Source organism: Ascidia mentula, chromosome 2, assembly GCF_947561715.1.
Source record: "Ascidia mentula chromosome 2, kaAscMent1.1, whole genome shotgun sequence".
NCBI classification, from domain to species: domain Eukaryota; kingdom Metazoa; phylum Chordata; class Ascidiacea; order Phlebobranchia; family Ascidiidae; genus Ascidia; species Ascidia mentula.
In genome coordinates, this window is record NC_138567.1 from 16,349,089 (window position 1) to 16,376,476 (window position 27,388).

At 39.8% G+C, this 27,388-nt stretch overlaps 2 protein-coding genes and 1 pseudogene across 13 annotated transcripts in view; 2 read left to right on the forward strand and 1 right to left on the reverse strand.

Moving 5' to 3' along the window:
* Positions 1 to 27,388, reverse strand: part of LOC145890428 (NACHT, LRR and PYD domains-containing protein 12-like) — a 481,386-nt gene that overhangs the window by 257,477 nt on the left and 196,521 nt on the right. The gene's annotated exons all lie outside the window — the stretch shown is intronic.
* Positions 21,372 to 23,104, forward strand: LOC145888957 (uncharacterized). The gene is made up of 4 exons (XM_082979826.1): positions 21,372 to 22,110; positions 22,317 to 22,389; positions 22,620 to 22,776; positions 23,042 to 23,104. Exons 1-4 carry the CDS (start codon positions 21,372 to 21,374, stop codon positions 23,102 to 23,104), a joined length of 1,032 nt encoding a protein of 343 aa, XP_082835952.1.
* LOC145888958 (uncharacterized) lies at positions 23,220 to 27,131 on the forward strand (annotated as a pseudogene).

The following is a 27,388-nucleotide window of genomic DNA, read 5'->3' on the forward strand; positions in this document are numbered from 1 at the left end:
CATTGCACGAAAACTGAATTCAACATCAGTGTAGATTCCCAAACCAACGTTTATTAGTTCTTTTCGATATTGTTGTGATTTCTATGTTTGGTGCAACACTCATACCATAGGCTGCGCAGTAGCTGTGCGCGTGCAGACCGCGTGGTTATGTTTGCTTGTACTTGTGTTGCCAGTTTTTTTGTCATGTAATTTAACAATAAGGATCATATTTAAATAAGGCGTGAGTAGTGGTTACGGCTGATAACTGTGTTTATGTCTGATAACTGTGTGACATTTGGAAGTTTTGCCGGCATCTGATTGATGCAGCCTTTGAATGTGATTTCGCAACGGGCAGCCTGTGCCTGCTTATAGATCGGTCGCAAAACAGTTTGGTGAGTGTACTAGAATGTTTGCAAACCTTATACACAATTGTATTTCTTTCTTGTTTATAGAAACCGTTCCTGTTCTGGCGCGTTTGTGTTGTGCTGGTCATTTCCGTTGTATTGAATACAAGCGTCTGTTGTGTTCTGCGGGCTTGGCCACTACCTAGGAGAATTTGGGACGCGTTTTTAACACATTTGGGCAAAGGCCAAAACTGCTGTGTAGCGTGTAACGCCGCCGATCCGTTGAAAAAGCACGTTACAATCAGTGATCCAGAACGATAGGAAGAAACATCCATCAATGCAGAAGGATCTGCAAATATCTGTAAAAAAACTCGAACATCCTGCCGTTACATCTGAGCCTAATGTTATTTTAACACAAAACATAACACACAAAAGTTGTAATACACAAACAAGGATATAATAAAGTAGATTAAAATGACACTCAGGGGACATGAATGAGTGACAGTGAATTGCTCGTGTTTACGAGTCATATAATGGACTTTTTTGCTGCCGTGTGAGGTCAATATAACGTTAATATTATCACAGCGAAAAATTAATTAACAGGATTATCATAACTTGTAAGTAACCACAGTGTTCGTTAAGGTCGTGCATACCAATACAGATAGGTTCGACATGAGGCTTGTGTTCAAAAATCCCAATTAGTTAAACGAAAAAGCTTTGTACTGAGCAGAGTTGGCAAAGCTTGATGGTCGGTGCGGGCTAAAAAGGATTTGCAAATGTGAAATATAACTTGCGCCTTGGCCGTTCACGTAAATCTCCCATAATGCATTGTATAGACCCGCAGTTTTTAAAGAGTGATTAATGCATTCTGCGGTCTGTAAAATAATTCGCTTGTTAAATCTTACCAGTGCATTTGGAACTTCGTTGGTTAATTACTGCGAATTATTTTTACCTACGGCTCCCAAGCCTGGCTTCAGTGTTCAGTAATCAAGTTTGTGACGTCTGATCACATGCAAAATGTGGCGTGTTATAAATTACTACAGCATGATTTCAAACATCGTTTTATGTCGTTAGTCTGTTTACGTCAATTCCGACAGATGTTGCGCTCAGAATCTCCTTCGACAAATTACTTCAGGAAACAACACTGCATGAACCCACTAAGCTTATGTTATCAACCATCAAATAGGCATTACAGCTGTGTTTAGAGTCGACTGTTTTCACATATTAACACCACATTTACCAACAAATTTTGGGACTCCTATGCGCTGTATGTCGATGACACGTGCGTCATCACAGCGAAAAGACGAGGTCGCAGGGTTTCATAATCACGTCGAACCCGAGAAACACAACAAGACCAGCATTTATCATTTTTGGACGTAAATGTCGCTGCACAACCACACGGGAAATTCATAACCACAATTTTTTAAGCCTGCACACACAAACCGCTACCCACAATACACCTCACAACATCCGAAACATCAAAAAAACACTGTGGCCAGAACCTTATATAAAAAACGATTACACATATTGCCGATCTACACATTCGGAGGGTTGAACGCAAACACATTCGCAACGTCTTGAAACTAAACAAGTTCCACACTAACCTAAATCTTAAACCCCACATACACAACATGCCCACATTAACATACACAGCATTCACTAACATACCATATGTGCAAAGAGTTTTTGAGCGGATTTCAAAAATAACTAACCCCACTCAAGTAAAAGTGGCGACGAAACCGTTGTACTTTTATGTAAAAACATGCTTCCCAAACCAAAAGACTGTGATTCCATGCCTTAAATGACGGGCGGTTTGCTAAATGCCTTACATTGATTGCAACACAGTTTACATTGTCCAGACTAAATGTATTTGGACGTACCGTATTAAGCAGCCGTAGGCAATATGGAACCCAATAAATTTGCTCTATGTGCCCACATACTTAAAACTGACCACCGTATTAATTGGAAGGAAGCAAAAGAATTGAAACAAGAAACAATTCTGGCAAAACGGTTGGTCGTGGAAAATTATTTTATTAATTCGCTTCCTAATGTGTTAAATCGTATTGATAGAAAAGTACTTTCGCCCGTGTTCCGCAATTTTGCCTGCAACCATTCTTGACTCTTGTTTCCCATGTTTGGCCGTTTGACCCGTGATCGATGTTGTCCAGTTGTGTTTTAGCTGTTGCGCCCATTTTTTTGCGTAACACATTGGGCTCGCCTGTACGAGTGCTGATGGATTAACAATTTCTGGCCAGCAAAGTTTATTTAACAACCCATGCAAATGCGTGACGTCATATCTTGTAATTGCTCTTTACTTCAATGACGTTTCAATGTCGTTTACCAACAATAAAGAAATGAAATAGATGAGATCTTCCCCACAATCACAGTTTATTCCATACAGGATTACTGTGGTATTCTGGCTTACATACAAATAACTTTCCCGGTATCGCTCACGAAAAACACACGACTCATACAGTTTACGAGTGTACATTTAACTTAGTTTTGCAGATAAACATAGCTGAATTTGTGTAAGTGTAATCAATATATCAATCACAAGGTATTAAATATGATGCTTTCACTAATATCAAAGTTGTTTTGTTTCCTATTTGTTTGTATGAAGTTTATGTGCAAAACTACAAAAATCAACGAAGATGCAATTACTGTCATCGCTTACAAGTGAAATAAAATATTAAAAAGCACAAAACAATTTACTATTTCTTCATGCATTACTGCGCAAGATAATCCGACACAATTGATAATTTCCTGTCCAGCATAGCAGCAACGATTGTGGGCAAACAGAACGTCAAACTGTGTGAAAAGAGTTCACGAAACTGCGTGAATGAAACGAAATCAGCTGCAAGTAACAAACTTGTTGAACAGAATACAATTTACTTGGTTCATGAGGCAACACAGAATTAAAAAAAGAAACCAATTATAAATATTTTCAATTTGCGATATATGTGAGATTAATTTACATTTAACTGCGTGTTATATTGTTTTGTGCACAAACAACAACAGTTATTAAAGTTTAATGCAGAAAAGACGACCAACCTAACAAAAACTTACATATTATTGTGGTTTCTGACACAAGGAATCCAGATAAAACATTAAACCAAAAAGGAACCCAAAAGAGCAGCGGCATATTCATACGGGGTTTGTGGATAGTTGTTGCACCAAACAGTTAGTCATGAAAAGTGATCAAGACGAAAGAGTACGAACACCAAGTGGAGAAAAACATTTCAAATGCACAATTTGCGAAAAATGTTTCAAAACTTCTACGGAAGTCAAAATCCACAGTTGAACTCATACAGGAGAGAAACCCTACAAGTGCACATTTTGTTCAAAAGGATTTAGCAGTGTATGCAGCCGAAAGAGGCATGTTAGAATTCACACTAGAGAGAAGTCATTTCGGTGCAATAATTGCGAAAAATGTTTAAGAAATGCTACGGAAGTCAAAATCCAGACGAACTCATACTGGAGAAATATGCCTATATATATAACATACCTGGCAGCAAAACCAACATAATATGATAACAGTCTAAACAAACAGCTTTCCCAAACCGAACTGCGATTTTGCGCAGGGTCGCCAACCTCAACTTGGGAAAACGGCCAGGTTACCCTGCACTAACCGCCCATAGGTAAAACCCAGGACCGCACAAGGGGTTACTATTATATTTAAAAGGAAGGACACTAATCGCAGAGTCTCAAATGTCTCTACACACAAGAATACATCAGCGTATCAAAAAACTCCAACAAACAACCGCCATCATATGAGATCTGCATGGTTTTGCCACCGACTTCGCCCGCCGTCATTCAGATGGTACTTGGGCGTATAACAATAAACCTTAAATGAGGATAATACATAAAAATGAAAGTGGGAAATAAACAACAAAAATATTTGTAAATCAAAGTGAATACTGAGGTAAAGTGAATATAAAGATATGCAAACAAAATGTGCAAAAAATAAAACTACAAGTCGTTTGCAACTAAACGTTAAATGATAAAAAAATTGTGGTACTAATCAGGTAAAAATTGTCTGTAAAGTGGTAATTTCTAAATTCTCAAATTTTAAAATTATAAATACAAAATACAAATAGGGTATTGTACCAATCTAGTTTGATTGGTATTTCAGTTGTCAACGTTTGCACCGGTTATTTTGTAGTATTGTACTAGTTCCTTTGTAGCCGTGACCTACCTTAATATCGAAATGTTGAAAGACTATTGTTTATGGACACCTACATAAGCGATTCTGAAAATTTTTTGCTAAACGAATTTTGAGCACTTTATTTTCTTCAGCATACATTGCATTTGTAATTTTACAGCTTACTACACCAGTTTTGAAAGAAGTCGTTTGGGAAATTGGAAAAATACCGGCATTAAAAACTGGCGAATTTGGTCTGGCAAAACCCCATCCGTTAAAACGGGACCCTACTTTGGGGGAGATGGTAACCTGATTTACAATACAAAAAGGATCCGTGCAGGTTTTTTCGGCGAAATATTCAACAATTGTCTCTTTTATTAAACAACTTTTTTATTGTTAGTAATATCAACTTTTTGCAAAAAAAACTTAGAATGACACACTTCATTTGAAATGGAGGCATTCTGTACTAAAATAATCAGGTTTTGAAATGATATCCTGTGTTCATAAACAAGTTTGTGCTTTTGCCGTTAAATGATCGTTTATTTTTACAAGATTCGAGCAAATCCTCGAAACAAAATAGCTGTCATCAAAACGGATATTTTATGAAAAATATGAAATTTTAGTGAGGTTTCAAATTTCTTTCAGAGAAAAACAGTTATTTTGTTGTTGTCCCCGGCTTTTAAAGTTACTTTTTTTCTGTTAGCTTTTTTCCATTTTTTTTTGGCGAAACTGCTGTATCACATGCCACGCTGTAAGCCAGTTTACGTACCGTGACCTTATTAAGTCCAAATGACTAGCAGCAATATTATGCTGGAAACCATCAGGTGTAGAGGACAAGTTTTATTTCCAAAGGAAATTTACACAAAGTTCTTCATGTCATTTTTAGTGATTTAGGCACCATGTAGCTGCTTCCGATCTTTCTAAGCTTAAGAACATATAGGTATTATTAGTGTATGAGTACATTCTATGAAACTTAATTTACGAGTTTAAATAGATTTGTTGACTTAATGGCCTTTAGAAGTAATACCATGCATTCGCATAGCAAGGCAGGATCGCCACACAGCGCTGGCCCTTTAACGACCTCAGCTCTCGTCGGAGCGAGATCTGAAAAATCAAGCTCCTGGTGAGGTTTGAACTCACGACCCTGCGCAAACCAAGCCTTACACTCTGCCTTGGGTGCGTATAGCCTTTGAATTTTATGGTATTAAATCGGAAAATTCAGAACGCCCAATTTGTACAAAATTAAAAGTATAGATGTAAACTTACTGTAAGTAGGCGAACGATGTGTAAAATTATATGGACATTGCTATTCGAGTCAGTTGTAGGACATTATTATATTATGCCTTGCATACTCAACCGTAATAAGTTGCTCACAATTGCTGATATTTTGTGGTATGTTGACATTGAGTAAAGTGCAAATATAAATTATTATTACAAAATGACTTTTCAGGAAAAACATTAAAAAGCAAAAAACAGTTTGGTATTTGTGTATGCATTACTGCGCAACATAATCAGACACAAAGTCGTCTGATAGTCAAACCAGCTGCACTAATGAGACCTTTTAGGTGGAAACAGTGGCCATCTGGCTGCATCTTACACAATAATCAGACACGATTGATAATTTCCTGTCCAGCATAGCAGCAACGATTGTGGGCAAACAGAACGTCAAACTGTGTGAAAGGAGTTCACTCAACTGCGTGAACGAAAGGAAAGTATCAAGCTTCTTGAACAGAATACAATTTACTTGGTTCCTGAGGCAACACAGAATTTCTGCAAGAAAACCATTTGTATATATTTTCAATTTGCGAGACATTTGAGATCAGTCTACATTTAACTGCGTGATATATTGCTATATTGGTTTCTGAAACAAGAAAGACAGACAAAACAATCAACCAAAAAGGAACCCAAAAAAGCAGCAGATTCATACAGGGTTTGTGTGTAGTTGTTGCGCCAAACAGTTAGTCATGAAAAGTGATCAAGACAAAAGAGTACGGACACAAAGCGGAGAAAAACATTTCAAATGCACAATTTGCGAAAAATGTTTCAAAACTGCTACGGAAGTCAAAATCCACAGTCGAACTCATACTGGAGAGAAACCTTACAAGTGCAAATTTTGTTCAAAAGGATTCAGCAATATATCTAATCGAAACCGGCACCTTCTGATTCATTCTGGAGAAAAAGCTTTTCGGTGCACAATTTGCGAAAAATCTTTCAGAATTGCTACGGAAATCAAACTCCACAGACGAACTCATACTGGAGAGAAACCCTACAAGTGCACAATTCGCTCAAAGGTATTCCGCACTATAGCTAATCGAAACGAGCACCTTCTGATTCATACTGGAGAAAAACCCTACGTGTGCACAATTTGTTCAAAAGGATTTAGCAATGCAGGCAACCGAAAGAGGCATGTTAGAATTCATACTGGAGAGAAGCCTTTTCGGTGCGATATTTGCGAAAAATGTTTTAGAACTTCTGCGGAAGTCAAAAGCCACAGACTAACTCATACTGGGGAAAAACCCTACAAGTGCACAATTTGCGAAAAATTATTCGCTCGAAAAGGAAATCTAAGCGCTCATCTTCGAATTCATACTGGAGAGAAGCCTTTTCGGTGCGATATTTGCGAAAAATATTTTGGAACAAAGTCTGAGGTCAAAACCCATAGACGATCACATACTGGAGAGAAACCATACAAGTGCACATTTTGCGAAAAATTGTTCAGCCAAATTTGGAGTCGAAACGCACACGTACGAACTCATACTGGAGAGAAACCATACAAGTGCACATTTTGTTCACAACGTTTCGGCAGTGCGAGCAATCGAAACAGACACCTCCTTATTCACACTAAAAATAAGTCGTGGAAATAAATTAAATTGTCAGGTGTCGCCGCACAACACATGTATATACTAAAAAAGGCCCAAAGCGTATAACTATATTATGACCGAGAGTTAAAACCAAAGTCACTGTAATCACGCGTTCAACGCATGTCCAAGTTGTGATGTCCAATAAAACGACATGGGAAAAAAGAAGAACTCATTTCCGGTTTAGGTCAATTCCTGACCGGACAATTTAATAGGAAAAACCTGCCGAGCTGGTGGCAGGTGAAAAAATTGTAGCCGGTAGAAGCAGCCACACTATAGATGGGTTATAAACCATGTAATTTGGGTAATAAAGTCATATAGGTAACTTAGGCAACCAAACTAACTATGTAAATCAAGTTAAAATAGTTACAGACATTTCTTTGGCAAATAATAAATGAAGGTTGATTTAAACACAAGTACTTCTTTCGCAAATGATAAATAAAGCTAAAATAAACATAACTACTTTTAGTTATTCTGAAAACAAAGTCTACCTATACATAAATACCCTATTAGGGCACTTAGTTAATTAAGCTATATAAATAACTGACGTAATCGACCAAATCGGTCAACTTCAAGTTGCATTCAAGTTGCGCAACAACCGCAGACTATATAAGCAGAGCGACTAGCGCCTGCCAAATCAGTGTGTTTTAACTGTTGCTGTGTAAGGGTCTAGGTTGTTGGTTCTGCTTCAGTACACTGTATAGGAGCCCCAATTGTACTGTACTGTACTTGGATTTATTCGTTGGATTATATCAATAAATGGATTTATGAACAACTTTGGACTGGCTTGAAGCTGGTGGATGTATGTGTTTAGTCGGGAGTTAGACTATTTAGAAGACGCACAGACTTGTGTAAAGGAGTTCTTTAACTCCAACAGTAAACCTTGAGATAGAGAAGGCAAGTTGCCTATACGAGGCCGAGTTGCCAACGAGACTCAGTCGGATCCCTTGGGGTGCGAGGCCGAGACGCAGTCGTACCCCACGGTCACCCAGCGGGGACATACCCCGACAACGGGTAAACCGACAACTGGTGCCCAGAAGTTTGGCGAGTTCACTGCACAAGTCAGTTTCATCAAAACTTCTTCGGATATTATTCCGACTATCTCCGGATTTAGCAGTCAAATTTCCCGCCGAACGGGTTAATTCACACCCGTTCCAGTTCCAGCAGCCTACCTAGCACAGCAACAGCAAGCAGTCAACTGCACCAGTCATTAACAAACAAGAAGACAACCTCCGGCAACGGTTTGGATTATTCGGATTTATACGTATTATACGGATTTATACGGAATTATACGGATTTATACGGATTTATACGGATTTATACGGATTTATACGGATTTATACGGATTTATACGGATTTATACGGATTTATACGGATTTATACGGATTTATACGGATTTATACTGATTTATACGGATTAACGGATTTATACGGATTAACGGATTTATACGGATAACGGATTATACCCGCAACTGATCTGCCCACATCCTATGAAAAGAATACCCTTATCAGGCGCCAAACGGAATTACCTTACTATTAGATTTACTAAAGCTTGTTCCTAATTACATCCCATACGGAGAAAGAACACTGGAACTACAGGAAAGTGCCATCAGGAAGAACAGCTTATTCAACAAACATTTATTGCATCAAAACGCTAATATACAGTCATCACGTTGCCGCACGTGGTAAAGTCCGCAACTTTGGCTGAGAAAGGCAATAAAAAACGTAAAACTGTACCACCTGGTAACTCAATTGCATCTAGAACTAGATATCAAACTCAAATAAGAGCAAGTATGGAAACCCCGGCCGACACCTTGTGGGCTGAAAATCAAGGAAACACACTGCCACCTGATAATCCCACAGTTTCAGGTCGCACTTCCCCCAGACCAAACACAAATGATGTAGAAAGTTTGGGCAGAAACCCATTTAGCATACCTCCCTCCCAAGATAAGCATGCTGACATAAGGGCATCCAACCCCGACCAACATGTTTTTACAAACGCACCTTTTCCACGTCAAACGTTTAACTTCACAGCTGGAATTAAAATTCCAAAACTATGGTCGCAACATAACTACCGCTCTTATTTTCTGTACCTCGACCGATACTTTCAAACGTATAATATAATGGACGACAGAGACAAATTTGCTCAACTTTTGTCAGGATTTTCACAAGAACAATGTGCCAGATATGAGCACGTTATTGCACAGGCAGCTATTTCACTTACCCCTTATACAACTCTGAAAAATTCTTTAATTCGCTTGTCCACTGGAACAAGCAGCACAGCTTGGCTCTCAAAGCTGAAATCTTTGAGGTTAGACTCAGGTGAACTTCCTTCAACTTTCATGGGACGATTATGCGCAGTGTGCGCAAAAGACCCAAGCTATGACGAGACAACACGCCAAATTGTGGTGGAAAATTTTCTTGATAAAATGCCAAGGGACGTCAGCAATGTACTTCGCGCCCAACACCCAGACATATCTCTAGAAGAGCTGGGGTTGCTGGCTGACAGAATCATTACGCCAACTGATTATAGTGTACCGGAAGATCAGACACAAAACAATGAAATGCAGAGAATTACCGGTCAGATACAAGAACTGTTTACTGAGTTAAAGTCTGATATAAGCAATCAAAGACAACAAAGTCGCAGAAATTTTGTTGAACAAAACAAAAGTAACAATATGACCAACCGACGAAAGTTTTCATACCGCCCGACAAGAAAAGAATATGTACAACAGTGTAGAAATCAAAACTGTTATTACGAGCCACAACAAGGAAATCACAGACAGCCCTTCCGACAATACCAAAGGCAAGGGCAAATAAATACTCAGTCTACCCAGCACCAACACCAGTCAACAGATGGCTTGTGTTTTTATCATGCACGCTTTGGTGACAAGGCGTTAAAATGCAACAAACCTTGCAGTTACAATCAAGTCAATAATATCAACGTCTGTAGGCCTATGAACCGACCGAATCAGATTCCAAAAGCACCAAATCGACGGCAATATTCCGAGTCAGCCTCAAACTCTTTGCCGCATGTTTACGACAAAAATAATAAAATGTCATTTCTGTTGGACACTGGATCATCCAAAAATTTCCTCCCAGTTACACAGCACCACACCCAAGAAGTTGAATCAGATTTTATTGGACCAGGCGGAGAGCCCATACCCTACTTTGGACAAACTGTACTCAACATTGACATTGGCTTCGGCAACATGCCTGTAACTTTCTCTGTTTGCAAAGTTAATAGACCTGTTCTCGGATACTACTTCCTTCAAAAGCACGACTTGTTTATCAGACCTGATAAAAATCTGTTGCAGTCATCACAAAACAAGAAATCAGTTCAATTTAACATGAAAGAAAGCTCGAAGGAAATAAATACAGTCCTTGTAAAAGTTCCGCACCGAGGCAGTCATGCAAATACCACTCTTATAAAAACAACTGCAAAGGACAAGCCTAGCATTGTTGTGGCAAACACACTTGGCTCAACAGACGTGCCCCAACATCAACAAAAAACTAAACTTCACTCTTCTTCAACTGCAGATAAATTGCCTCAGTACAAAACCAAAAAGGCCAGGTACCCAAGCGTCAGAAAACGCCAAAGTAGCAATGCAACAATTACAGGAGGAAACAATCCTCGCTTCCCAAAGCAGTCTTTTAAACCGCAACAAAAACCGTATGTAAACTCTCCTTTTTCCGGTGATGGAAGTAGGAAATATTTTTCCAAATTCAACTGCGAACAGTTCTGTATGCACCAGTCAGAACCGACCATCATGCGTAATGACCGCCATGAAATTTCAAGGTATGACTACTCCGGTCTTGGTGAAGTCATCCATAAAGTCACAAGACTATTACAATTTACAAATATAGTGAGCCGTCTGTGTTTACTGAAGGCCGCATAAAATTTCCAACACCCGGCATCTGCAAGAATTTTGATAAATTAACGACGCACAATTTTTACATAGATTCGTTACATTTTTTATGTTTCACCCACCAAAACGTTTTTATGTGTTTATATATGTATAAGAACCGAATCAATGCTACATACAATTTTACTCCGCCAATGTAATCTCATGCAACGTGTATCGCTTGTACTTCTGCAACTCTCAAATCAGGAGACAAATTCCTGAGGCAGCTATCTCATGCGACGCGTATCCTTTAATACGTAACTTCAGCACTGATTAACCCCTCAACACCTTATAATAACTAAATGGGGTCACTCGATCAGCGACCGCAACAGCCGACATATTGATGCAATTGCGCTGTTTAAATAAATATAAGTCATGATATACCTACGTTTGGAATCTATATCGCGACAAGACTCCGTTCCACTGAACCTGATTTGGGCCCAGTCGGGTGACGTGAAACGGATCTTCTTGCAATAAATAACGTAGATCTTCACTTCAATTCGCGATTTGTATTTACCTCGAGGAATTCGAATCGCGTTTTTGTCTTCAACATACACGGCAATAGTTCACAAATACAAGGCATTGTATAGTTTTTGTCATTTACAGCCTTGTTCACGAGGACACTTATGTCCAATGTCTCACTTTTTCTAATATTAAATGGCACCAAGAACATTAACGTGGAAGTAGTTGGTATCCTGTGTAATCACTCTTCCACAGCTCGCAATTTTGCAGCAATTTTTCAAGCCAAACCACGATACAAATGACGAATGTGCTTCTACTACTTACACCTTGCCTGCAATTTCCATGGTGTAAAGCCTAAGAACGCTATAAACAATTTCGCAAAGCGACAAAGCGAAATAATAAAAGAGATATATAGTCCACATAGTGGCAACTATTAACAATCAGACGCTTACTTAACATCAATTATACGCTTGTTACTGTGTTAATAACACCAGCCTATGTATCAATGTAAAATTTGTGTATATGTATTCTCGTTGCTCTCCATAATGTACTAAAATAATCTGTGGATCTACAATTATATCATTGTAAATGTCTCCTCGTCTAAACAATCGTGTCCCGTGATTGCTTTGTTATATGTATATATGTTACAATCGAACAACGGAAATTTGTGTAAATATATATATATATATTTTGGTGTACTATAAAATATATTTGTGAGTGTACTTTGTACGTCGCTCTCTTCAACAGAACCAACAACTTGCGTTCATATATGGACCGCAAGTACCAGACAAGCGGGGGGGTATTATGTCGCCGCACAACACATGTATATACTAAAAAAGGCCCAAAGCGTATAACTATATTATGACCGAGAGTTAAAACCAAAGTCACTGTAATCACGCGTTCAACGCATGTCCAAGTTGTGATGTCCAATAAAACGACATGGGAAAAAAGAAGAACTCATTTCCGGTTTAGGTCAATTCCTGACCGGACAATTTAATAGGAAAAACCTGCCGAGCTGGTGGCAGGTGAAAAAATTGTAGCCGGTAGAAGCAGCCACACTATAGATGGGTTATAAACCATGTAATTTGGGTAATAAAGTCATATAGGTAACTTAGGCAACCAAACTAACTATGTAAATCAAGTTAAAATAATTACAGACATTTCTTTGGCAAATAATAAATGAAGGTTGATTTAAACACAAGTACTTCTTTCGCAAATGATAAATAAAGCTAAAATAAACATAACTACTTTTAGTTATTCTGAAAACAAAGTCTACCTATACATAAATACCCTATTAGGGCACTTAGTTAATTAAGCTATATAAATAACTGACGTAATCGACCAAATCGGTCAACTTCAAGTTGCATTCAAGTTGCGCAACAACCGCAGACTATATAAGCAGATCGACTAGCGCCTGCCAAATCAGTGTGTTTTAACTGTTGCTGTGTAAGGGTCTAGGTTGTTGGTTCTGATTCAGTACACTGTATAGGAGCCCCAATTGTACTGTACTGTACTTGGATTTATTCGTTGGATTATATCAATAAATGGATTTATGAACAACTTTGGACTGGCTTGAAGCTTGGTGGATGTATGTGTTTAGTCGGGAGTTAGACTATTTAGAAGACGCACAGACTTGTGTAAAGGAGTTCTTTAACTCCAACAGTAAACCTTGAGATAGAGAAGGCAAGTTGCCTATACGAGGCCGAGTTGCCAACGAGACTCAGTCGGATCCCTTGGGGTGCGAGGCCGAGACGCAGTCGTACCCCACGGTCACCCAGCGGGGACATACCCCGACAACGGGTAAACCGACACAGGAATCCTGAGGATCGATCGAACAAAGAGATTTTATCACGAACGGAGTCGTCCCCATTACTTTATCATCCACATAAATAAGTTGTTCAATTTTGTGTAAAGGTGCATTTTTGCATTTAGCTCTAATAAATTTTGCCTTGTTTTCACCATGTTACGTACTGGAACATTTATAGACTTCAGTTCGTGTCGCACACAGATATGTCACGTCACGATTTCATGTGTACCGCGGTATGCACAACACCAGACTATATATTATTTCATTCTTCTAACAAATTTTTCATTGCCTCTGTTAGGACTAATCCAATAAACTTCGTCAGTAAATCCCATAATTTTTCAACTGCACCAGTTAATGTCCTACACTGTCAACCAGTTTGGGTCGAAAAAGCCCAAAAAAATTGGGTCTGTTCATTGGGAAACCCAAAATATTTTTTGGGTTATTCATACCCAAAAATTTTTGGGTTAAATATCTTCTTACCCTATAGATTTACCCAATAATCTTTGGGTAGAAACACATTCGACCCAATTTTATCTGTTCACTATTTTGGGTTTAAATTCACTATACCCAGAATCTGTGTCATTTTTTGCCCATTAATCATAGACATTGCACAGCTTGTTTTTTCGAAGAATCACATTTATTGTTTCTTGTCATTCTTTAGAAAGAACATGAACATTTAAAATAACTACAGTCAACACAAATAACTACAGGCTTATTTTGTCAAGTTGAAGTTTTAACTCACGCACTGAATCATACATTGAGTTTTCAGGAATATTAAGCAGATATGTTTGAAGAAATTGCAGTGTTTTGGTAATATGTGGGCAGTATTGATAATTGAGAATATAATACACAGCAAATAAAGCTATGATGCCTTTAGAAATGCTGTCCACACTGAGCACAGGGTTCTTCTCCGCAAAAAGTGCAATTTTTTTGCGGCAAGAAAATGTCTCCATATACAATCAACACAGTTTGTTGCCGATCTCGGCCCTGGTATCTTCAAATGTTGTGTTGGCCTAAATAGTAAAACAATTTAGTTACATACTCAGTTACTATTAGCCTGTGCTAAATAATAAGGATGCTGCTTCCCAATACCTAAATTGTACTTTTTACACTATGCCCAATTTTAAATAATTATGCACAGAATAACTTTTTGGAAGCTAATAGCCTTGCTAGTCTTGTGGAGTACATTAGGTCAATAAAAAAACTGCCCTCACACTAATGACCTGGCCAATGACCCAAACAACAACAAAAATTTTCCATGAAAATATGAAATATGATTGCTTATACTTACAGGGCACAAATCTAGCAAATACCACTCCTGCCGACTTGCTGTTTTGTATTGGACTTCGATTAAGTACACAAAAGTAATCTTCTAACCATAAAGTGAACATCTACAAAAACAAAAATTTTGTAACATTTTTATGTGATAGTTTTTTCAGGCTTACCAGTAAAGCAATCATTCTCATCAAATGGCAAAAAGTCCAATATTTTTTTCATATAGGATGTTTTGTTTGGTTTTCCCGAAGAATATTTAATAATTGTTTGAAACAAGTTTTTGGCAATGCTGTTCAAAGCAGCTTCATCAGTAAAATTTTGTTTTCTTTTAAATTCACGAAGCAACTACAAGAAATAGAAATTACATTAAATTCAGTCCATAAATTTACAGTACCGCAGTCAAGCTATGGTTCAAAGCCGCTACAAATTGGCAAGTCAGAAGAAGATTTAAAGAATCAGCAGTGGAGCTCTGACTTGTCAATATGTGGCTTTGATGTATATGTAACAAAAATACATTAAAATACAATTAACATACCTCGTTGTACATAGTTAAAGCTGGCCATTCTTTTATTAATGTCACAAGAGAAGGATTATTTTCCAAAACAAAGTTTTTGCAGACACAAAATGTTTCCTCCATTTTTTCTGCAATAAGTTTTTTATTGCGCAGCAAAGTTTTTTTAAATTCATGCAGCAGGATCTAAAATAATCAAGTCAAAAATCCATCATAACAAAGCTTTAAAAAGTTTAAATCCATACTTCTTTTGCCTCGTCATACAAGTTTTCGCCCTGTGTATGTACTTCATTTGATTGATGAGAAACCTTTCTTCGCTTTAAAGGAGGGTTGTTATATGCTCTTTTGATTTAGGGGTACCCATGACACTTCCGCTGTTTTTTAGCATGCACATTTAATCGGTCTGATATATTTTTGTACCAAAATGCCTGTGAAATGTAAATAAATAAGCATGGTTATTGAATTACTTGGTAAGTTATACTTCACTCTAACCTTGCCATCTGTTGCACCTAGTCCAAGACGAGCTGATTTGTACTATTCCAAGAAAGCATCTAAACGCCTCGTTCTTTAGATGTCGGCATGGTCTGCAAAATATATATATATAGCTTATAGCCTACCTTTTCCAAGTTAAGTGTAATTTATCAAAGCTTTGGCAATTTTTTCACGTTTAAAGAAGTATATGTAAAACTTACTCTCAATTTCAGCATTTATTTGAAGAACTTCCCCTTGTGGGACATCTTCCAGAGTAGTCTTGACAAAATCAATTAAACCCTGGATGCTTAAATCCATACTAAGTCTTTTTCACTTTTTTTGATTAACTCACAAAATGATACACGAAACAGCTTACAACACTACCTGTAATTAAGAAAAAGGCGCGCCCAAACGTTCGGTATCACGTTTGCACAGGTAGCGACAAAGAAGTTCAAAGAACTAAGACTGGGGAGGCAAGTTAGTTTGGCGCCCTTTTCAGTGAGCAGTCAGGCGTGACGCGCACATTGTTTGAACTTTAAAAAAATAATTTTGAAACACAAGAATTGTTTTAAAAATGTTTTTGTACTTCACACGGTTGAAGGATTGTAAATTAGAATTTTTTTTATAGTTTTAATGGTAAATCTGTTTCGTCGAGCAGATTTCAATAAAATTCAGATAATTCAAGTGGTTTATTTTCACAAGATTGAGATTTATTATGAGCTCATTATGAGGATAAAACACCATAGTAAGAGTATAATACAAATAAACTATTTTTAATTCTATCGCAGCATTACGTAATCAACCGGTGTCAAAAACATTTCGCAGCAGCGAGTGGTGCAAACAAAAGTTCTAACGGCGTAAAGCGATTTGTAGCTATGCCGTATGAATGAAATTTTTGTCATTCTTTCTTTATAAGCTAGCTAGCCCTTAAACTGACATGTATGCAAACCATACCGACGATGTACGGTTCAGACTTGTTTGCAAAATTGATAATGTATGGTAAAATAAAACAAAAAAAATAACCCAATTTTTTTGGGTACAGTACAAGCATCACTTTACCCAAACACTTTTGGGTAAACAACAGTAAGCCCAATAATTTTGGGCATAATTATTTGGGTAACTTTCCTTTGGGTATAAATCATAAAGCAGCATTTTACCCAAAAACTTTGGGTATGTTAACATTGTACCCAAAGTTGCCTTTGCAATTTTACCCAAATTAGTTTACAGTGTATAACATATTAATGAATCTTAAACGATATAACTGTTTTTGAAAAGTCTGCAGCATCCAACATCAAATCTGAATTGAAGGAAAAACATGGTTTAATCCAAATGCTGTGTATCATCCTTACACAATCGATTATTAATTCATCATAATTCCTGGTGGTCAAAATCCTTTTTTCAGTTTATTATCAGAAAAGAAAACAGTAAAGCGACGCTTTTAGGGACTCGAACGTTCGTTAAAGAAATTTGCACGATTTAAAAGGAGTACAGTCACTTACACTTCAATCATAGCTCTAAAAACCATATGATTCTTCCAAAAAGTTTGAGGTTACTTCCCCCTTTCAAGACAAGACAGGCATTTGAAATTATGAGAAAGTCTGGTTGGCAATTGCTAAAATGCTGCATAGGAAATTTATAGATAGTTTGGATTAAAAACGTTTCTTCGCGTGTCTTAAAAAAGCTGAAAAATCAGTGTTGGAAAAGGGACAATATTTTGCCCACCATTGATTTGCTCTGCGCCTTTGAAGCCGCTCTTCAACGCTTCGACATAGATAAACAAGCAGATACCGACCATGTTCGTAGCAAAATTTCTAAATTTAAAAAGCCAAATTACCACCTTGAATGGGAAGAATCGGAGACTACAAGAATTTAAAGAATGACATCAACATATCCAAGGCAGCAGACAAAAAAACACTGGGACTCCTATGCTCTCTATGTCGATGACACGCACTTCATCATAGCGAAAGACAAGGTCACAGGGTATCATAATCATGTCGAACCATTTCGAACCCACAATTAAGTTTTAGAGAAACACCACAAGACCAGCATTTATCATTCTTGGACATAAATGTCACTGCACAACCACACGGGAAACTTACCTCCTCAATTTTTTCAAGCCTGCACACACAAACCGCTACTTACAATATACCTCACACCATCCGAAACATCAAAACCATACTGTGGCCAGAACCTTATATACAGAACGATTACACATATTGGCGATCCACACACTCGGAGAGTTGAAAGCAAATACATTCGCAACGTCTTAAAACTAAACAAGTTCCACACTAACCTAAGTCGCACACCCCACATAAACATACACAGCATTCACTAACATACCATATGTACAAAGAGTTTCTGAGCGCATTTCAAGAATAACTAACCCCACTGAAGTAAAAGTGGCGACGAAACCGTTATGTATTTTACAAAACATGCTTCCCAAACCAAAAGACTGTGATTCCATGCCTTAAATGACGGGCGGTTTACTAAATGCCTTACCTTGATTGCAACACAGTTTACATTGGCTAAATCTATTTTGACGTACCTTATTAAGCAGCCGTAGCCAATATGGAACCCAATAACTCTACTCTATGTGCCCACATGCTTGAAACTGACCACCGTATTAATTATAAGGAAGCAAAAGAATTGAAACAAGAAACAATTTTGGCAAAACGGTTGGTCGTGGAAAATTATTTCATTAATTCGCTTCCTAATGTGTTAAATCGTTTTGATAGAAAAATACTTTCGCCCGTGTTTCGCAATTTTGCCTGTAACCATTCTTGACTCTTGTTTCCCATGTTTGGCCGTTTGAACCGTAATTGATTTATGTCCAGCTGTGTTATAGCTGTTGCGCCCCTTTGTAATTTTACGTCGCTAAATTACTTGCCTTTTGGTTCTCTACTGTGTTTGTTTTATTCTCTGATGAATTCTAGTCGTTCGTACAGGCGAAACGTCACAAAATACAATCTGTTTCAACAAAAAGTGTGTATTTGTTGTTTTTTATCAGAAGAACTTCAGATTTGTATTTCACAAAGAATTTTGTGTAAAGTTCATAAAGAAATATTACTTTCATATCCTCTAAACCCAATAGTTTCCAACAGAATAATGAAAAATCCAAGTGAAATTTGTACTTTGAACCGAGTAATCCTGCCGTAAGACAACATTTCATCTAATGTTCTCTTTTTTCAAATGCACAACTTGCGAAAAATGTTTCAGAACTTCTACGCATGTCAAAATCCACAGACGAACTCATACTGGAGAAAAACCTTACAAGTGCACGATTTGCAAAAAAGAATTCACTCAAAAAGGAAATCTAAGAGTTCATCTTCAAATTCATACTGGAAAAAAACCTTTTCGTTGCGATATTTGCGAAAAATGTTTTAGATCAAAGTCTGAGGTCAAAAACCATTGAGAGAAACCATACAAGTGCACATTTTGTTCAAAACTGTTCAGCATTATAAGCAATCGAGACAGGCACCTCCTTATTCACACTAAAAGGAAGTCGTTGAAATAAATTAAATTGTCAGGAATCGTGAAGATGGAGCAAACCGATTTGATCACGAACGCAGTCGTCTCCGTTACTTTCTTATCCACATAAATAAGATGTCTAAATTTGTGTAAAAGTTCATTTTTACATTTAGCTCCAATAACATTTGTCTTTTTTTCACCATGTTCCGTACGATTATTTCTGATTAATTACTAATGCATTAGCGTCAAGTATCGTTCGATGTCGTAAGTCAGTTTACGTCAACTCCGACAGATGTTGCGCTCAAAATCACCCAAATCAAATTACAAAAAACACAACACTGCATGAACTCCCGATAGAAAAGGTCACAGGGTATCGTAATCATGTCGAACCATTTAGAATCCACAATTTAAGTTTAGAGAAACACAAGATCAGCTTGGACGTAATGTCACTGCACAATCACACATGAAATTCACCACCTCAATGTTTTCAAGCCTGCACACACAAACCGCTACCGACAATACACCTCACACCATCCGAAACATCAAAAACACACTGTGACCAGAACCTAATATAACAGAACGTATTGGCGATCAACTCACTCGAAAGGTTCAACGTAAACACATTCGGAACGTCTTAAAACTAAACAAGTTTCACACTAACCTAAATCTCAAACTCCACATACACAACATGCCCACACAAACATACACAGCATTCACTAACATACCATGTGTACAAGGAGTTGGTGAGCGGAAATTAGGAATACGTAACGCCACTGAAGTAAAAGTGGCCGCGAAACCGTTGTGTACTTGCTTCCCAACCAAATACTGTAATTCCATGCTCAAATTACCGGCGTGGTTCACCTTGACTTGATTGCAACACAGTTTACATTGTCCAGACTAAATGTATTTTGACGTCCCGTATGAAGCAGCCGTAGGTAATATGGAACCCAATAAATCTGCTCCATGTGCCCACATGCTTGACACCGACCACCGTATCAATTGGAAGGGGGCAAAAGAATTGAAACAATAAACAATTCTTGCGGAACGGTTGGTCGTGTTCCGCAATTTTGCCTGTAACCATTCTTGACATTTGTTTCCCATGTTTGGCCGTTTGACCCGTGATTGATGTTATCCAGCTGTGTTTTAGCTGTTGCGCCCCTTTGTGCTTTTTCGTCGCTAAATTACTTGCCCTTGGGTTCGTTTTGTTCTCTGAAGAATCTTAGTCGTTCGCACAGGCGAAACGTCAGGAAATACAGTCTTTTTAACAAATGTATATATTTCTTAATTTTCATCAGAAAACGTCAGATTTGTATTTCACAAAAAAAATGCTTAAAACTACAGCAAAATGTCTTTATTATTTTGCCCAGGTTGAGAACCTACGTAATAGATAGTAATAGACCTAAGTAATAGATAAGCCCCTTTACATGGGCGTAAGCCCCTTTACATAGGCAGATCAATTTTATTCTAAGAAAAAATCCGCACATATTTACATGGCGCTCACTACGCAAAAGTTTTACATGGTAACGCAACCAATTGTTTTTTCACCGTTAACGAAAAGTATATGAAATAAGGATTTTTCAACTCAAAAACGTTGGTCAATGTTTTGCTCATGACGTAACACATTGGGATTGCCTGTACCAGTGCTAATGGTGTTACAGCGAAGATTAAGTTGTCCATGTTTCCCGCCACTTTCTTTGTGACGCTTGGCGTCTATGACGTAATATTGCCCCGTACTGACCACGCTTTGCAGTGAATGTGATGTATTTGGGACTGTTCAAGTAGAATTAACTGTTTCTTTGTATTTAGAGCCAGCTGTTAATGAAACTAATTTGTTATAAATAATGAAAATGGTTTAATTTGGCCCTGGACTCCGAAAAGTTGGTACGTTGTTGTTGTTATGGTTGTAAACGTTATGTGTTGTGTTGTTATTAAGTGTATGTTCGTTTACAACAGAGAACCGATGTTGTTGAGTCAAGTCGCGTTTTCTTCGGGAAAAAATATAATGTGGTAGCTGGCACGCTCCAGGCCGTGCAAGTTCTACAAGGCGGACAACAGCTGTTACATAAAAGTTCTCAACTTTCTTCTGGAATTGGACAATTAACGTTTCAATAGAGGAGAAAGGCTTGAAGGTTTGTTCGATAAGATACAAAAATGGTTGTGACAAAGGCGACACTGAGTAAAATTGTGTCGGACCTGAATTCACTATACCGCGAAGCTGAAGAGCTAATGGTCGATGTAAACAATGTTGACAAGGTTAAAGAAAAGAAACTGTTAATTTCCACTCTCTTTAATGACTACATAGAGAAACACAGTACCTTTATGAGCGCTGCAAAGCGTCGAAATGCCAAAGATAAGGCAAAACAGGAACTTGCCAGTTTGGAAAAAGGCAAGGAAGAATTCGATACACGTGTGGAAGAATGGCTGAATCAATCTGCTTCGAAGAATGTAAATAGAATCAGCGTCACGTCAAAACGAACTGGCGTGACAGTTTCTACTGTGCACACCTCTAGTACCCGATCAAGTACCAGACGCAGAGAAGCTTTGGTTCGCAAGGAAATGGCCCTTTTGAAGAAACGACAGTTAGCTGAAAAGCAAAAGATAGAAGCTGAAGGTCAAAGAGTCGCAAACGAACTTGAGTTGTTGGAAGTGGAACATGAGGTGCAAGCAGCGGAGGTTGAGGTTGAAATGTGGGAAGCGCGATCGATAACTGGATCTCAGCATGAAATGATGCCAGATCGTTCGGGTTTGGATGCAGTTCAACGGCCAACCGCGCACAGTTCCGAGCCGGTAGGTAAAACCGATCCAAATATACTCACGAATCTTCCAAGGAAGGCAGCATCTCTTCCGCCGGAACACAGGCAAAATCCAGCTGTGGTACGTGAACCTAAGGGTGCGCCTAGTAGCAACCTTAATCAGCAGGTCAGTGATTTGTGCCATGTGGCAACGGTCCTAAAGGATGGGATAGACTTGCCCAAGCCTAAGTTACGACGGTAATCCTGTGGATTATACGCGATTCATAACAACATTTGATGAGCATATCGCTAACCGAGTTAGTAGTGATAGTACAAAGCTCAACTATCTTATACAATACTGTAGTGGCGAAGCAGAACGCATCATCAAGTTCTGCTCCGTCATGGAAGGATCAGAAGGATATCGTAAAGCACGACAAGTATTGCATGACAATTTTGGTCGTCCGTTTCTTATTGCTCGATCGTACATAGAAAGGCTTACACAGGGTTCCTTTCTGAAAGCAGACGATGCGAATGGTTTGCAAAGGTTGGCTCGTAACCTCGAGGAGTGTCTCGTAACGCTGACCTTTTTGCATTATTTTGCCGACATAAATAATTTTGAGAATTTACTGAGTATCGCTAAACGTTTGCCGCTTCATGTTCAACATAGATGGAAACGACGAGCTGGAGAAATTGAATTAAGTGGCGAGGAGCTACAATTTCGCCACCTTGTGGAGTTCGTGAAGTACGAAGCGTCAATTTCCAATACCATGTTCGGAAGGTTGTTGACTCCAAAGAAGGAAAGTACGCAGAGACCATTGAGGACAGTAAAGGCAACTTCGCATGCTGCTGCAGTTTGGTCTGATCGTGACCGTGGACCTTCGTCAAGTCATCAGACAGCAGGTGATGCGTGTCCTGTTTGTAATGCTGCCCATAATTTAGCACATTGTAATGGTTTCAAACGTAAGCCTGTCGAGGATCGTCTGAAGATAGTGCGACAAGCGATCTTTGTGACAATTGTTTTGTTCGAGGTCACTTTGCAAGAGGTTGTACAGTGCAGAGTTCTTGTTCGATGGATGGTTGTTACCGTAGGCATCACACGTTGTTGCACCGAGAGTATGCGAAGACAAAGCCTCCAAGCGGTCCTTCTGGTGAGCGAGAACAAAGTTCAGCTGGGACAAGAGGTGAAGATGTATCGCAGGCAGCGGTTGCTTCCACGTCGTGTGCAGCAAGCACATCTGCTCGACAGCAGGTTGGTCAGAAAGTGTACATGAACATTGTACCTGTAAAGGTATCTTGCAAAAATGGAAATGAAATAGAAACGTACGCGTTTTTGGACTCCGGTTCTAACTCGACCATGTGTACAAAGAAGTTATTAGACTAGCTTGATGTTAAAGGCGATAAAATAGAGTATTCCCTTTCTACTGTAAATGGGAAGTCCCAAAACAGTAATGGAGTTGCTGCTAGTTTGTCAGTCAGGTCGTCAAATGGGTCGGATGCTGTCGACTTACCTTGCGTCATCGCCGTGGAGGACTTGCCTGTTGCTCCCAATAGATGCGAGCGAACTTGGTCTCATCTGAAAGGGATTACGTTTTCGAAGCCAGCGTATGACGAGGTGTTGCTTTTGATTGGTTTGGATGTTCCCGAAGTGTTTTGGATTGATGAGGAGAGAAGAGGACGGCGAGGAGAACCAAGTGCTGTGAAAACGATTCTGGGTTGGTCCCTGTTTGGTCCTGCTTCATCTCTTGCTAGGGAAAACGTCCAGGTACATCATATTAATTTGTCGTGTGACTTGTTGCATGAGCAGGTAAAACGCATGTGGGAAACAGAGTTTAGGAATTTGAGTCTCGTTTCCGGCGTTGGCATGTCGAAGGAAGATAAATATGCCCTAAAGCTCATGAACGATTCTGTAGGGTTACATGGTGGGCACTACCAGCTGCGCTTGCCGTGGAGGGCAGGATCGCCACATTTGCCAAATAATCGTAAACAGGCTGTACAACGATTGAGTTACCTGAAACGCCGATTGACGAAAGATGAACAGCTTCGTCAAAGGTACACAGAGACCGTGAATGGCTACCTCAAGCGAGGGTACGCACAACGAGTGCAGCCGGAGGAAGCTGCCGTAAACCGTGGGTGGTATTTGCCGCATCATCCGGTTGTTCATCTGCAAAAGCCTGGGAAGGTAAGAGTCGTGTTTGATTGTGCGGCTAAGTACGCAGGGACGTCACTGAACGAGCAATTACTGCAAGGACCTGATTTGATGAACAGTCTGGTAGGGGTTCTGGTGCGATTTCGTCAGGAGTCGATCGCGTTGGTTGCCGATGTGGAGGCCATGTTTCACCAGGTTAGGGTTGACCCAGTAGACACGAATTACCTGAGATTCGTATGGTGGCCTGAAGGAGACATGACAAAGGAGCCAGTTGATCACCAAATGCTGGTGCACTTATTCGGCGCGACATCATCGCCGTGTTGTGCAAGTTATTGTTTGCGTCGAACCGCTGACGACAATAGCGAAGATTTCGATGCCGAGACCGTTTCAACTGTTAAACGCAATTTTTATGTAGATGACTGTTTGAAGTCGGTTTCATCCATTTTCGAAGCAAAGAAGTTGGTGACGGAGTTGTGTGCATTGTTGCAACGCGGAGGATTCAACCTGAGAAAGTGGTTGTGCAACAAGGAAGGTGTTCTAGATTCGATGCAAAAATGTGAAGGTACATTGCAATCGTATTCATTACATACAGAAGAGCAACATGTGGAGCGTGTACTTGGAGTAAGTTGGAATTATCAATCGGATACATTTCGATTTGATGTTAAGGTGAAAGAAAGGCCAATCACCCGCCGAGGGATTTTGTCGGTCGTGAGTTCGCTATTCGAACCATTGGGGTTTGTGGCTCCAGTGGTTTTAAAGGCTCGCCTGCTGCTGCAAGAGTTGTGTAAGAAACAGTTTGGCTGGGATGCAGAGGTTCCCGAGGACATCGCCGCCGAATGGCGTTGTTGGACTTCAGGATTGACCGAGCTGTCTTCCATTCAGATTCCAAGGTGTCTGAAGCCGCAGAACGCGGGAAGGATCATTTATCACGAGTTGCACCATTTTGCTGACGCATCGTCAAAGGGTTACGGTGCGGTTTGTTACCTCAGGACGACTGGTATTAGCGGAGTTGTTTGCTGTCGTATATTGCTTGCTAAAGCTCGACTTGCTCCCTTGAAAATGGTTTCTATTCCAAGGCTTGAGCTGACTGCGGCAACATTAGCTGTAAAACTGGATCAAGTCTTGCGCAAAGAGCTTGACTTAAAAATTAGGAAATCGGTATTCTGGACAGATTCGACAAGTGTATTGAGATGCATTAATAATTCGTGTAAACGATTCCCTGTTTTTGTGGCCAACAGGTTGACTAAAATTGATGAGGGATCGAGTCCAGCGCAGTGGAGATACGTCCCGACGGACCTGAATCCAGCAGATGACGCCTCTCGAGGATTAAGTGCAAGGGCTATGGTCGAATGCGATCGCTGGTATACAGGGCCGAAGTTTTTGAGTGAAGACGAGGATGCATGGCCTGCGGACCCGTTGGATCCTGGTGAGCTGCCTGAGGAGTTTGTGTTAAAAACCCACAGGAGCGTGGCCGCTCATGTTGTAGCACCAAAGGTGGATGGCTTGAACAGACTATTTCAGCGCTACTCGTCTTGGTGGAAGTTGAAGAAGGAAGTAGCATGGTTGCTGCGGTTTGTGAGTTACATTCGAAACAAGAAAAAGCTATTGGCTACTCCGCTGAGCGTCGACGAGCTTCAAAACGCTGAGTATGCCGTGATCAAATATGTACAAAGGATCGAGTTTCCTGATGAAATTCACGCATTAACTGCTCTCGGGGGCAAACGTACGTTGCAGGAACGCATGCCAAGGAAGATGAGCGGAAAGCTAACCTTGAAGAAACTGAACCCAGTGCTGGTTGATGGTGTTTTGCGAGTTGGAGGACGGTTGCGTCGAGCGCCAATATGCTACGATTTGAAGCATCCTGTTATATTGCCTAACAACCATCATGTTACAGATCTGATTATCGTGGATCATCACAAGACGGTTCAGCATTCGGGAATGGGATTAACTTGGACGGCGTTGCGTCAGAAATATTGGATAGTTCGCGGTGGAACTGCTGTCAGACGGGTGCTCGGTCAATGCATATTTTGCCGCCGACGCAACTCCCCAACTGGACAGCAGATGATGGCTGATCTTCCACGCGAACGTATTACACCGAACGAACCTCCCTTCACATACGTGGGAGTGGACTACTTTGGTCCTCTGATTGCCAAGCAAGGTAGAAGCGAGGTAAAGCGTTATGGGTGCGTATTTACCTGCCTGACAGTTCGTGCAGTTCACATAGAAATTGCTCATTCCTTATCTGCGGATTCCTTTATCGATGCTCTGCGAAGGTTTATCGGACGTCGTGGGAGGCCAAAAAAGATATTCAGTGACAATGGCACCAACTTTATTGGTGCTGAACGGATTTTGCGTGAGTCCTTGCAAGCTTGGAATCAAGCTCAAATCTATGAGAGTCTCAGACAACGAGGAATCGATTGGGCTTTCAATCCACCAACTGCTAGCCACATGGGTGGGGTATGGGAGAGGCTCATTCGATCAATAAGAAGAATACTGGGCACTCTTTTGTCTGAGCAACCGACTTCGGATGAAACGCTTCGTACAGTGATGGTTGAGGTGGAGGCTATCTTGAACGCAAGACCGCTTACCCCGATTACAATGGATCCAGAAAGCGAGGAGCCGTTGACTCCCAATCATTTGCTCTTGTTCGGACGATGCGACATCTTGCCGCCCGGCGTGTTCGACAAGAAGGACAATTATGTAAGACGTCGCTGGCGCCAAACGCAATACTTGGCCGACCAGTTTTGGCGGAGGTGGACTAGAGAGTATTTACCGACGTTGCAAACGCGTCAGAAATGGACTGCGCCAACGCGTCAGAAATGGACTGCGCCAACGCGGAACCTAGCGTGTGGTGATGTTGTTCTTATCGCGGACAATTCCGTTCCGCGCGGCAGATGGCTGATGGGAAGAGTGATTGAGACTTACCCGGATCATTTCGGATCGGTACGAAGTGTACTGGTCAAAACCAAAAATGGGACTGTTAAGCGTCCGATCGCTAAGTTGTGTGTTGTGCAAAGATCGGTCGATGGATAAAATGTGTTAACGCTTCGTGCATGCGTTTTCTAGTGTTGTGCTCGCTGTATGTGTTGTATATAAGATGTGCTTAATGGGTTTACACATCGGGGCCGGGTATGTTACAGCGAGGATTAAGTTGTCCATGTTTCCCGCCACTTTCTTTGTGACGCTTGGCGTCTATGACGTAATATTGCCCCGTACTGGCCACGCTTTGCAGTGAATGTGATGTATTTGGGACTGTTCAAGTAGAATTAACTGTTTCTTTGTATTTAGAG